This window comes from Pollachius pollachius (genome assembly GCF_949987615.1).
Source record: "Pollachius pollachius genome assembly, chromosome: 19".
In the NCBI taxonomy this organism is placed as follows: domain Eukaryota; kingdom Metazoa; phylum Chordata; class Actinopteri; order Gadiformes; family Gadidae; genus Pollachius; species Pollachius pollachius.
In genome coordinates this window covers 13,685,861-13,699,372 of record NC_136952.1, presented here as the reverse complement: position 1 = coordinate 13,699,372, position 13,512 = coordinate 13,685,861, and the positions used below count along the sequence as shown (strand labels likewise).

The 13,512-nt window shown below is 46.0% G+C and overlaps 1 protein-coding gene across 1 annotated transcript; it reads right to left on the bottom strand.

Moving 5' to 3' along the window:
• Positions 1–11,036: 11,036 nt before the first annotated feature.
• On the bottom strand, positions 11,037–13,172 carry LOC307090779 (bone morphogenetic protein 2; the record flags this gene model as incomplete). Its single annotated transcript, XM_079757546.1, has 5 exons — positions 11,037–11,434; positions 11,639–11,819; positions 12,190–12,306; positions 12,416–12,552; positions 12,842–13,172. The coding sequence occupies 5 exons, from the start codon at positions 13,170–13,172 to the stop codon at positions 11,037–11,039; spliced, it is 1,164 nt and encodes a 387-aa protein (XP_079613672.1).
• Positions 13,173–13,512: the final 340 nt, after the last annotated feature.

Below are 13,512 nucleotides of genomic sequence, written 5' to 3'. Positions count from 1 at the left end.
ATCTTACAATTTATTTGTATAGGTCTCATATTGTGTTGGGCTGTAAGGAGATTAAAAATAATAAATTCGTCATAAGTTTTTGTGTTTATAATGACATCATGTTTTTGTGGCATTTGTATGTTGTGGCGGCCTTGCAGGCAGCGGTGTCTCCAGCGGCACCAAGGCGCTGGGTCAACAGGCAGATTCAGCTCCCTAATAGGCAGTTGGAACAGAACCTATGGTTGGAGCTTTACGGATGGTTGACTATTTATGTGTCTGCAACATTGGTGTTCAATTGCATTTGAAGCTATTAATAAGGTGTTGTTTTTTTAAAATCTTGTCTAAACCTATCGATACACCGTTTCATGCACTCTGTTCTGGATAAACACATGTAGAACTACTTTCACCAGTTCAGGAATGACCAAGAGGTCAACCTTTAAGCATGACCTCAGCTCCTCTCTCTTCCTCTGACTCACAACACTACAATAAAAAAAGAAAAGAAGCAAAACAAAATGGCAGCTTCCACATTCAACCTAAACAACAGCTGCATAGAGGACTGTGGAGGGCTGGTGCTCTAACCAGCCATCTGGGTCACGAGAAGCTTTAGAGAGCCCATGATGATGTAAACAAAGCATGAACCGGGGGCTGGGGAAACGACATGGACAACATCGGCCCTCCCACATAAACACATTAGTCATCATGCCTTAAGTGCCTGTTTCCCAAGCCCATCTCTCTCCACTATGAGTTGTGGGCACGTTGTTGTTTAGGCTTTGTTATGGTCTTTTTGTGTTAATTTGAGGGGTGTTTAACTTTTCTTTTAAGAAATGTAAAACAATACGCATACTTCAGTTGCTCATCCTAAAGGATTGCGATCCCATTGAACAACCCTCTCCTCCCCACCCCCCGCCACTGCCACTCCTTCTCCGAGGAAACCTCAAATAACACATACCCAGCAACCTTTGTCATCTTTCAAAAAGAAAAAAGGTGCTTAGCGACCACCCATCCAACAGCAGTGCCCATGTGGTACTCTCTAAGCCAATACAGCCCTGAAACAAAAATAGCCAATGACAGTGTCCATTTCATCCTCCTCAATTCTGGCCCTGCCGTTCACTGCCTCCCATTGCAACTGCCACTCGACACCCGCCCGGAGGTTCCAATGTGGGCAAGCTAGCTAGCTCCAGAGTTCCTATACTCAAGTTAGGCCACACCAACGGGTGTGTCTATTTCAGTATCTCCGTATCGGACAGTGAGACGGTTGCCTGCAGTGTTTTAGAACATGGAGCTGAGGGCTTCAGTCAGTTAAGTGAGTAAAGGGTCTTTGTCGGGTTGGTTTGTTTTGTTTGAACTTTAAAATTAAAATGAATGTAAATGTGCAGGTTGTTGTTTCTTTGATCCCAAAGAGTGAATCATTGACAGTACTTTTTTGCTCAACAGGTTGTTTGGATCGATATTGCTTGACTTTCAGTTTTTTCCTTTTGGATTCACTCAACCTATACATGGAAGACACATTTGGAAGGTGAGATATCCGTTTAACGGTTGAGCAGTCAGAAGATGGCCTGTACGTGCTCACTGGCGCTACCATGGGATAGCTGTCCTACTATGGACATAACCAAAACAAGGAGGCATGTAGAATGGAATTAGCATGTGTGCATATTGTGTGCTATTTACACTTTTTATTTTATTTATTACATTGCTTCTCTTTTTTATTATTATTCTGAGATGAACAAACAATCCATTTAGAAAGTTTCCCAAACAATAAATGACACACTTTCAATGACCATAAAAGGAGTTACGGTAATTACAGAAGTAATTTATCATTGCTAATGTATCAGACAGCCATAGATATATCTGCGTGCGGGTAATTACATATAATACAGCACTGTTACCAGTGGGTGGGTGCAGATCCAGGTCATTGAGTATAAATACACCAGCAGCGACTGGTGGGAAAGCACCTTGGTGCCGAACTGGTATCAGGTTCTGAGCACTGGAAAATAACTAAATACAGCCAAAGTCATACTGGAAAGCATTATATTCCTCGGGGTGCATACAGTAATGTCACTAATGTAATGTTGTGATATCGAGCTAACAACAGGGGGCTGGTTACAGTAAAAACATCCTAATATGTGGAAAATATATATTGTCACTAGCAACACGTAGCTTTGTTATGGTTCAGGGTCCTAATCGATTTAACATTCTTTCTAGCTAACAACAGAAAATGTGTTTGTCGAACAAAATTGTATAAAGTGTTAATATAGCTCATAAAATGTAGCTGGATATATTTGAAAAGGCCATGTCATTAGAATGTTATAAAGCAGTCAGGGTGTGATGAATCCTAACATTTATTTTTTTTTACCTATGAACCAGTTCAACCAGTTCACCAGTTGCGTTTTATTTTAAACTAAGCCAATGACCTAGCACTGCAAGTGTTAGCAACTTCAGAGTGTTTGTGTTGATCTTTGTTCCAATTAGCTACCCATCTGCTTTCTTGGAGTGTCCTGTTTGCGTGGGAATACTTAAAGAGTTCAGTGTCAATAGAGGATCCTCGGTCAGGATATATAAATGGGTTAATGTGCTATTCCAGGCCCTCAGCCAGATAGCTAAAGTAAGCTAGGGCAGCAGCTGTTAAAGCACATTATAAGAGATGAGTTGATTTCCAGGGCTCTGTGCTTGACACTAACTTGCACAAATGATTGTCAAAACAATTTGCTTAGCGATTTACTTGTAAACAATTGAACGACCAACATTAACACATATGCACAAGGATTGTGCATAGACGTTTGTGACATGGATAGTGATCCTGGTAAAATGGAATTGGAAGAAAACTTTCAAATATGGATTCAGAGCCCCTTTATCATGCCAGTCTCCACTCTTTACCCTTAGCTTTAAGCACCTTGCTTGACTTAAATAGCGCTGGGGCTCTGGAGTGCTTGTCTACCATGCACATAGCGACGCATAGTCAACTTCTGCACATGCTTTGTACACAAAGGTCAACTGCACACCCTCTAAGTTCAAACCATTTATAGCATATGCAGAAACTTGGACACACACACGCACACTTGATAAATTATCACCTATAACGATATGTGCTTAGATAAGCCGTCAATGCTTTGTCTAAAACCGGATTCTATTTTTAGGAAACAGTGATACCCAACCTACTCGTCCTCATGGGGACCTGAATGGACTGTCAGCCGATGGTTCGTTGGACTGCACACAGTCAGCTCAAAGGGGAGACGTGACGGACACACACCCAGGAAACCCAGGCCGCTGTCGAGACAGTCCGAGGACCGGCGCGCCATGACCTGCGTGGAGAAGCGTCACCTGGGCCAGCGGGCGGGGAGCATGCTGCACCATCGCTTCCCCAACGGCTTCACCGAGCTGCTCATGGATGAGGCCGACCGGGAGGTCAGCACCCTGACGGACCGGGCCTTCCGGAGTCTCTGCGTGGGGGACGACGCCGTTTACAACGACGAGTTCACCTACGGATTTTCACCGTTCAACTGCCACAAGCCTTTAGTGGGGACGCCTCGCAAAACAAAGACGAAGGAGTCTAAAAAGCAAGCGCAGTCGCAGCATCACGGCAGCAATGGCGGGAAAGACTTGCAGCAGAGTATGACCCAGGTGTCGTCTTTCCTGAAGGCATTGAGCGCCACGGAGAAAGGCTGCAAGGGAATATTGGACAATAGCGACGAGAAGGACTCTAATGGAGAATCATGGGATAAATCGGCACTTCGTAGCATCCGGATGGAGCTCTCCGATTTTTCTTCGGATTATCACGACACGCTTGCGGATGGACATTTTGGGCAAAACGACCGTCACCGACATCCCTCCGGTGATGGCTCGTCAAAGAAGTCTGGAAAAGACGCCTCAAAAGTAAGGAATGGGAAGTCCACCATCCAACTGAGAAAACTGAATATTAAAAACTTTTTCCTTCATAGTGAATTTAGCCCTTTTCAGATGTGGAGGGACATCAACCGGTTCCCATTCGGGCGGGAGGAAATAGTTACTTCTATCCCCTCGGACAAGATCCCCAAATGGTATGATTCGCCACTCTACAGGGAGCTGGCAGAGGCCCATAGAATAGATATCTTCCATGCAGAGGATTCCCAACCATGTCTGAAAGCCCTGGCCAAAGAACCCTCTATGTCTGCAGAGGGGGTGGAACCGTTTCAGAGAGCTGGGGCTGGACCTCCTCCAACCCCTGCTACAAAACCTCACCCCCCACCTCCTCCACCGAAGGTCCCACCAAAGCCCAAAGTCCTTTTGGCTGAAATGCGGTGCTCCTCTAACACAAGTGAAGGAAATGCTGCCCCCTGGAGGCAAAACAAATCAAGGTCAAGAAGCGCTCTTCCTGTTAATCTGCCTAATGTGATCCCGCCTCCTCAGGGTCACGTCTCCAAAACAATAGTGGAGAGTTTGAGACCTGAGAGTGTTGTACAGGTGAAACAGGAAGCTAAAAGTGTTAAAGTCCAAGCTATTGAGGAGTGCTGCTCTGCGGCCTCCACTCCGTTTAGCATCTGTCAGCTGATGACTCCTCTTATTCCATCAAGACAGCCGACGGAAACATCAGAGATTCTCCAATTAGCCCTCGACCTGCCCCTCAGACCGGACTCGGAGGCCAGGTTGGGCTCTGAAACGCCCATCAGGCGAGAGGGTTACAAGTCCCTAGCCTCGAGCATCCTCTTTAACCTAAAAGACAACAGGAAAAGAGTTAAGAGTCGATACAGCCCACCTAAATTCAGATCATCAGAGATGCCTGATCGCGACACCCAGCCACCTCGAGTGGATAACGGCGGCCATACAAACATGGGATCTGAGGGACTTGCTTCAGGCTTAAACACACCGGCCATCTTTAAAGAAGGGTGGGTTTCTTGCAGTCCGGTTTCAAAACAAGCCAACACCCCATGTGTTGATGCTGGGAAACACGATTTCTGTTCGCCCTTGTCCGATGACTATTTAATAACAAATTTATTGCAGACAAAACGAGAGGCCTCGGGAAGCAGAAGTCTAGGTGAAGAGAATTATCTTGCACCTGTAATGCAGATGAAAAACCACAGGAGCCCAATGGTAATCAAGAAAAACTATCCGTCCCTGAATTTGTACAAGAAAGCCGTCACTGCTGGTAATGGGGCTGGTCCGCCGCAAGCCCCACAGAAGGCATTAAGTGTCTCTCCCGATAACAGACGCCATCTTTTAAAGCAAACAAAGGAACCTTTGCCAGATGCACCAAAGGGGGAAGCTGTTAACGCAGCGCTTTCACCAAATATTGTTCAACGACTGTCACCCAAAATAGCAGCAGATGTTAAAGTACCATCTCCCTATAAACAGGAGAAAGAGAGCTCGGCTTATAAACAACACCTACCAGAAAACACCAGTAGCTCGGAAACACAATCAAAAGACTTTGCACAGTTCATAGCTGTTAATGATAAAGATGCCAGTTCCCATCCTCTAAGTACGATGGATGTCATTAAAGCAGCCAGGGATGCAATAAATGCAGAAAAAAACAAGACGAATCACTCAAGTCACATCAAAAACATGATTTCAGAGCCCAAAAGAAAACTGAGCAAGAGAAACACAGAGAACTCAAAAGAAGATATAATTGAAGACAGGTCCGTTATGGATCATCACTTCCATCAAAATAAAACAGGTGGATCAGATGACATCGTGTCTGAAAATACTATCGTCAAAAGAAATCCCCCACCAGTGCCAAAGCGAAATTTCACTAAATCGGATATTATACCTACTCTTGAGAAACTATCAGATTTACCAAGCCCAGCTGATGAATACCTGATCGAGAGAGATCCGTGCAATGCTAAAAATGATTGTATACCGAAATATGTAAGTGATTCTGTAAGGAAGGATGCCAGAAAGAAACACATATTTTCTGCGAGGCAGAACAATTATATCAAAACTCAAAGACACGCAGAGAGGGAGGACGAGCAGGAAGAAGTTTATAATGAGGGTAAAAATAAAGTGAGAATAGGTTTGGGAAAGAAGGAAGAGATGATGAGAGACAGTGGGCACATCATTAATGATTTGAATGCTTTAAAAGAGCTGGAAAGGGCGAGACGAGGCGATGTTCTCGATAAAGCAAGGGAAAGACGAGGGTCTATTAACATAGATGAAGAGACGAAGGCAAAGAACGACCTGATCTCCAGGGAGCTGAGAAATATCAAAAAGGGGATGTTATCCATGAGAGGTAACACACAAGCCAAAAGGGACATGTTTGCAAAGAAAGAACAAGAACGTAACAAGCAGGAGGGTTTCCCAAAGCTAGATAACCATGTTGTTCTCAACAAAGCAATTATAAATGACAATTATGACCGAGCAAAAATGGCACTTGAGGAAGTTATATCGGAAAGACAAAAGTATAAATCTTTGAAGGAAAAGGACGCAGGCCCGTTGTTAGCAGAAAACACTGCTACTGAGTGTGATTATGCACAAAGTCAAGAGCAACGTGAGTCGGTTTTGCAAAATTTCACGGCGGACGCAAAGGAAAATCAAAATGGCCGTATGCTTGCACTGAGAGATATGGAGCTCAAAGAGAGGTTAGGCGATCTGAGGGATCATAATCAAATCAAACATATTCTGTCACAGACTGAAACTAGGCCCGGTGCAGGTCATCAGTTGTGCGGAATGGTCCCTCTGCCAGGTATAAATACAGTCAGTGGTGACTTGAAAAAACGGCTAGCGAGCAACTCTAACGATTTAAACAATGGAATAGAACAATTCAACGATGCAAGGCACATCCCTGATTTAGAGCTGAAAAACAATTTAGTAAGACCCAAAAAATCTGAGGAAGACGGGAAACAATTGTTGAAAGAGAATAAAGAAAATCTGAAGACGAAGGATGTACCCCCTGTGCCACCTGTTCCACCGAGGAGCAAAAAAGGAGTTACTAGAAAGGATGAGGAGGATAACATAAAAGAGTCTGGAAGCGCTATGGATGGAACTGAGGAGGACTTCTCCATTAAAGACGGTCCTAAAGATAAAAGACCCTCTATTACGGATGTTAATACAGACTCAGAAAGGGAAGAACAAAATAGAGAAATCTTCAATCATAAGCTTGGGAAAAAGAATGAGACAAACTCAGCAGTTGAGGGAGATCCAATCCTACCTGAATGTGTTACGTCTTCTGAGCTGCAGACCAAAAATGGCTCTGTCTCACCAAGAGAGGAAAGAAGGAAAGAAATAACCTACAGCCAAGAGAGTCTTTGCAGTCTTGGATCACCGCGGAAGGTTAAGCGCAAGGCCCCACTAAGGCCTGATGATGTATGCCCAGTAGAGCCCTTGAACCAAGAAAGTATTGTCCTAACAGAAAAAACAGGAACTACAACTCTGATAACAGCCAAGGCTGACCAAACAACCAAAGCCGAAGGGATACTGGATCAGGTGGCTGCCATTGACATACCTAGAAACATTGTGTCTCCTCTAGTGTTAGTAAATGGCTATAATATTAACCAAAGCCCTCCTGATCAAGCTAGTCTTTCATCAAAGTCGTCTTATTTCTCTGTGGAGAGTGCTGGACACAGAAACAATGATGTGTATCACTCTTTAGAGAATTTGACTGCAGGGTTGGAGGAAAATGACGGAGAGCCTATTAATGTCTTGGGAAACCTCAATAACGGTTCAGCATCAACAGGAACAGAGCTTGTCTCTGTATGGGAACGGGAGACAGAAGTTTGCAAGCCGTTGTTACAAACTCCTGGTACAGAGAAAGAAGAAGCGGACCGGGAGGTTGGCAGGCACAGAGCTGGGGGCGGTGGAGAGGGAGGAATCGACAGTCTTATAAGCCAACAAACAAAGGAAAAGACAATCAACTCATCACCCATGTCTCCTGCAAGCACTCTCTCTTCGCCATCTTTGGACATCCCTGCCTTATTCATCGTCAAAGATAACACATTCTCTAACAAACCAGTAAAGCCAGTGCATCTCTGGTTACCGAAAGAACATCTCAACGGCTCGGAATTGGGTGCAATAAATCACGTAAAAAAGAATCTCCCACCAGGTAGCAACACTGCCATCGCCAGTAGCAACCATTCTCAAAATATTATTACAAGCTTCGCCCCTGGCGAAGTCTCACCGCAAAACTCCCCACTTAATAGCTTGTCTCCTTCAAGTGTTTCAAACGATATCAATCTCAGGAGAAGCCAATTCGGCCCCACTCTACCGGTTCCACAAGAAGAGGACAGAAACTCTGGAGTGAGTCCGTTGTCCGACGGGGTCGAAAGCTGGGCAGCGGACACCAGGGACGACCTCACTGCTGAGACGGAAGATGGGGAAAAAGTCTCCAAGATGCCCAGTGAGAGGTCGGGCTCTCCATCCAGTGCCAGCGGCAGCCAATCAGGGCCTTCCAAACCTCCCCCGGTTTTACCTAAATCAGAGAAGGCCCTTATGAAAGCAATGAAGTTGACCACCAGAAGGATTAAGAAAGAAGAGGGCCAGAAAAAGCCATCTCAGAAGTCGTCCAGCAGCAGCAGAAAGCCCAGGGCGGCAAAACACAGCGCTGATAACCCAGAAAATGTACAGACCGAGGACAAACCCTCTACCACCTCCAGAAGACACACTGAAAAGCGGAGCCAGAGCATCAACAAGGAGCACGGCCAAAATAATGACGAAAGATACCATCCCAACGAGAGCGGTCATCATCACAGGCACACCAAGACTAAGACTGAGGAAGCCCAATATCCACAGAGAGCCCAAGGCAGCGATCAACTGGATCACAGCCAAGTGGTCCGATCCGGCTACAAGGCAGGAACGCAGGACAGGAAGGAGAGCAGCGGCCGAAGCGTTGATCGACTTCCTGACGTCGTTTTAACAGAACGGGAAGGCCGCAGCAGTGACCGGCATCATCATCCTCGGGACAAACCCGAACGTAGGAACTACAGCAGTGACCGGGTGATCAGCAATGTACCCGTATACAAAGCCCAAGTCAGCGAGAGTCGGCCAGCAGTAGACAGGCAGTCCAAACGATCCCAGAGCGTGGACAGGCATGTGAGGGATCACGCGGAGCGCCGAGCCAGTGCGGATATGTCGGTCAACACGTCGGAAATGACTGAAACGAGGAACCAGCGTATCGAGAAGTCCATCATGGAGGAGCTACAGCAGAGGGGTCGCGCCAAGGAGAAAGCCGGCAGAGGAGGAGACGTCACGGTGAAGAGAAGTCACAGCATCGACGCGTATGCCACCGAGGCGCCCCGCCCAGCCAACCTCTCCCGCCAGTCCAGCTACAATGGTCAACAGCTGTCGCGTCAGTCCAGCGTGGAGCACACCATCGTGACTCAGTCCATCCCCATGACCCAGCGCAAACTCCTCCAAGATCCCGACTCAGGGCAGTACTTTTTCGTAGACATGCCCATCCAGGTGAAGACCAAAACCTTCTATGATCCAGAAACAGGGAACTATTTGCAGTTGCCTGTCCAGCCACCAGAGGGCGCCATACCTCAGGCGCCCACTGTGGAGGTGTTAAACACCCCGATGGTGCTCTACCACGGATTTGTCCCGGTGCCCATGACGTCCATATCCCATAAATCTGTCGTGCAGGCCTCCCAAATGGAGCAGGGCGAGTTTGAACGGAGGCAGAATGAGAGGTCACGGCAGGTGTACAGTAACGAAGGCCGTCCCTATTTAGAACCAGTTTATGGTCAGCACGACCACATGCTGGGAGACTTTCTGGGTGTAGAGGAGCTGGATTGTGCAAGCTGATATAGAGCAAGGGCTTTTAAATAGACTGAGGAACTTTCAGGTTTTATTTCATTTGGATTTCTGGTGATGTTTTTATGCTTTAAAAACATTGGTCACTTTGATAAATGACTTGTTCTAAAAGTCCCCACCATTCATTGTTGTAAGGAGATGTCTTTTTGAACTGGAATGAAGTCAACAGTGTGAATCTATTATTCAAATGATGCAGGTAAGATGGTGATTGGTGTGTGTGTGTGTGTGTGTGTGTGTGTGTGTGTGTGTTGTGTGTGTGTGTGACTGTTAGAATTCTTGTGTGTTACAATGTGCAATTTCATATTTTTTTTATAGTGCTTTAAATTTATGTATATATATATATATATATTGTTCTTTGTATGTGATAAGAAAGATGAAGCACGGATGTAAATCTTGAAATTGTAATATAATGTTGATGAGTCAATTGCAATTGAAGAGTTTTGGATGTATTTCTGTTTAAGCACTATAATGGTGGTCCTCAATTTCATATTTTTCCACGTAGGTTTGCAGTCACAAAGAGCACTATTAAAGTTCCTTGAATATACGTTCTTTGAGTTAATCCTGGTTATATCCTGTGAATGATCGCACAAAAAGGGCTGTTTATGCATGCACAAGTTTAAAAAACGATTTTAAAGGAAGAACAAAAGTTATTTTGCAATCATTTATAGAAGAAACTGTAAAATACCGTGGCCTTTTGCCAAAAATCATACATGCAGAGGACTTTGAAGGATACTTTGTTTTGCCTTGGTGTTTCATTTTGAATTTCATTGATAGACTACTGTTTATGTGATCCATTCCAATAAAAACAACAGATATTACTGACCGTACTCCTCCTTACTTAACTTATATATTTTTCGAAATAATTTTCAATATTCCACAAATATTCTGTGAAGATTATTAATGTATTGATACATTGATACAAGTTTGATACACACTGTGTATCAAACTTTTAACTATTTGAAAGATTGACAATATTGATACCAACTATTCGTTTATATCAATAATATCCTATCTTGTTAGATTTAATGCGTCAATCTTTTGGCTTGATTTGCAGGTCATTCTTTATAGGCCTTTAATGCTAACCTTTAAAGCTTCACCGTTTTGTATTAAGGTTATACTAGTCATTCACTATAAAGACAGGGCTTAGCCATGGACCGGCATTAAAAAATAAAATGCGTTTTTCTATCTTTTATTTCTAAAAATAATACAATTTGACAATATTAGACATGTTTTGACGAAAATACATTGCTTTCTTTTTTTTCCAACATTAATTTAGCTTAAAGATGTGAATCCACCATCCAGCCAACCAACCATACAGTCCGCAAAGAGCCCAGCGGGCCAGGGGTTCAGTGACACCCGCAGCTCACCGCCACCATATCATCATACTGCTTCAGAACCACGTTCTCCTCGTCGTCGAAGTACAGCAGGCTGATGGACTGCAGTTTGTCCGGCACGCAGCAGGGGGAACCCACGTCGTCGGACAGCTTGAGTGCGTGCATGATGGACTGCACGGTGGCGTGGTTGGTGGCGCGCAGGCTCTCCCCGAGCGGAAAGGGGCAGGAGCCCTTGCAGTGGTTGGCGTTGTAGCCCCTCGGGGATATGATCCAGCCCGCCCAGCCGATTTCCTCGAAGTCAACGAAGAGGGGAACCCTCTGGCAGGGCTGCGGGCGCCCGCGGAGGAAGGAGGGGATCGCTCTCCGTTTCCTGTCGTGAGGGTCGTTGCTCGGAGGGGCTTTCCCATGACCTATCGATATAAAGTTATGAATGAAAATTATTATTATCGTGTTAGACAAGTCGTTACATAAAACGTTAGAACTTCTAGGCTAAAAAAAATACATTTTGTAGGCGGCTACGCTATTGATTTTGTGGTATAGTTATCCATGAGAAAAGTGGACTAGGAGGGCCAGACAAAGATTTTTTTGTTTTCTAGTAAGCCGTATTCGTCTACCGTGATGGATGGATGTGTTGCCGGTGAGCTCCGTCCTCGCGTCGTCGGAGAACACCACCAGGTAGGCGTTGTGGTCGGTGCGTTGGTGCTCGGCCGCGGCCTCCAGCCAGGCGCCTGACGGGAGAGTGGTCACCACCAGGATGCCGTTGTTCTCCTGGCGGTCCCCGATCCACTTGGACACCTGCGAGGACACAACACACTCGTATTGACATTGATTGAACTGATCAATTGACCACCCACACATACACACGCGCGCGCATGCACTGAAACAACGCGCACAGACTTGCACGTAAATGCGTGTGCGCGCACACATACACGCACAGAAAACACATACGCGCACAAAACACGCACGCACATGCACTGACATAAACGTGAGCGCGCACACATACACTCCCACAATTACACGCACGCGCACCCACTGGCAAAATACGCACAGCTATTCACGTACACGCGTGCGCGCACACACAAACGGGCTCGCGCACAGACACACACATACAGAAACGCAACTGCGTTCCCATGTTTTAGCCGACGCCAACGCTGTTGAAACTCACCGTTTGAGTGACGTTGAAGACCTCCCACCCTTGGGTGTAGAGGGGCACCAACCGGGTCGTGATGAGGTTCCCTCTCCACGGCCTCACCCGGCTCTCCAAAACCTCGTACACGTCCACCTGGAGCAGGAGCAGTAGATTGTTAACTTATATCCAAACATCCTGAACTGACTAATATATCAGAATAATATATTTATTTGTTTTGTGGGGGCGGGGGTGCAAGCCTTACCTTATAGACGTGCGGCCCTAAGGACTTGAAGTAATGCTTCTGTTTCTGCCTGAACCATCGGAATTCCGCTTTGATTATCCGCTCGTCTCTGCTGAACGACGAGAGGTTGAAGAAGTGAAACCTCTCTCCCGTAGGACCTGTTTTCATGGGAAGGGGTGGGTGGGGTGGGCGGGGTGGGGGGCAGATTTAGTTTTCATCACAAAAATAAAAATCCACTCGTAGGGTTCTACGTTAATTTTCTTTACAATTCCATGCTTTCTTGTGTGTAAAGTTGTTGATGGTGTTTGGGGATTGATTTTTGGGTCACTGCGCGCTGGCCAAATATTCCCCAAACTGTTGTTTCAAAAACATATTCATTATAACAAAAAACTGCGTAATGGCCCTAATATTCAACAAACGCACGATCCTAACCCGTTCACAACGTACCTTTATCCTCAAAGCTCCTCACGATGTTTCCTTTTAGGATATCCTTCTGGCACAGCGGGGTGCCCGCGGACTTGGACACGGAGTTGAAAAGATCCACCATGAACTGGGGCGCCTGCTTGTGGGGCGGCGAGGGGGGCTTCTGGAGCGACTCCTTCAGGTGGAAAATCCGGTCGAATTTCTCCTGAGACGACATGGTCGTCGTGGTGGTGGGTTTCCCCTCTTTAGCGTGTCTCTGCAGGCCTTCGTGCGGGAAGGCGAGCGCGTCCACCGCGCACCTGAGATGGAGATGGAGAGCCACGAGCAACCAGACGCGCACACCTCGTGTTGTCATGTTGTTTTGTGTTGTGTGGTGTGGGGTGAGCGGCCGGACTGAGCTCCCTACCTGGGAAGGTGGTGGGTGATATAATAGAGGCGCAGCCCCGCTTTGATGACAGGATGTTCCTGTATTCTGCTAACACCGAATGGATGAGGGTGATCTGGGGCCAGTGATTGATGGTGGATTAGTGCCTGCGTTAAGAGCTGCAAACGTGTATGCTTGTTTACATGACAAAGGTGTGTTAATAACCCAAAACTCAGAGGAACGACTCAAAAAGTAAATACACATTTCCCCGCCTTTTTTCCTCCCTTCCATTGCTTGGTAATTGCCACAATGTCAATGTCCCTTTGGCGTA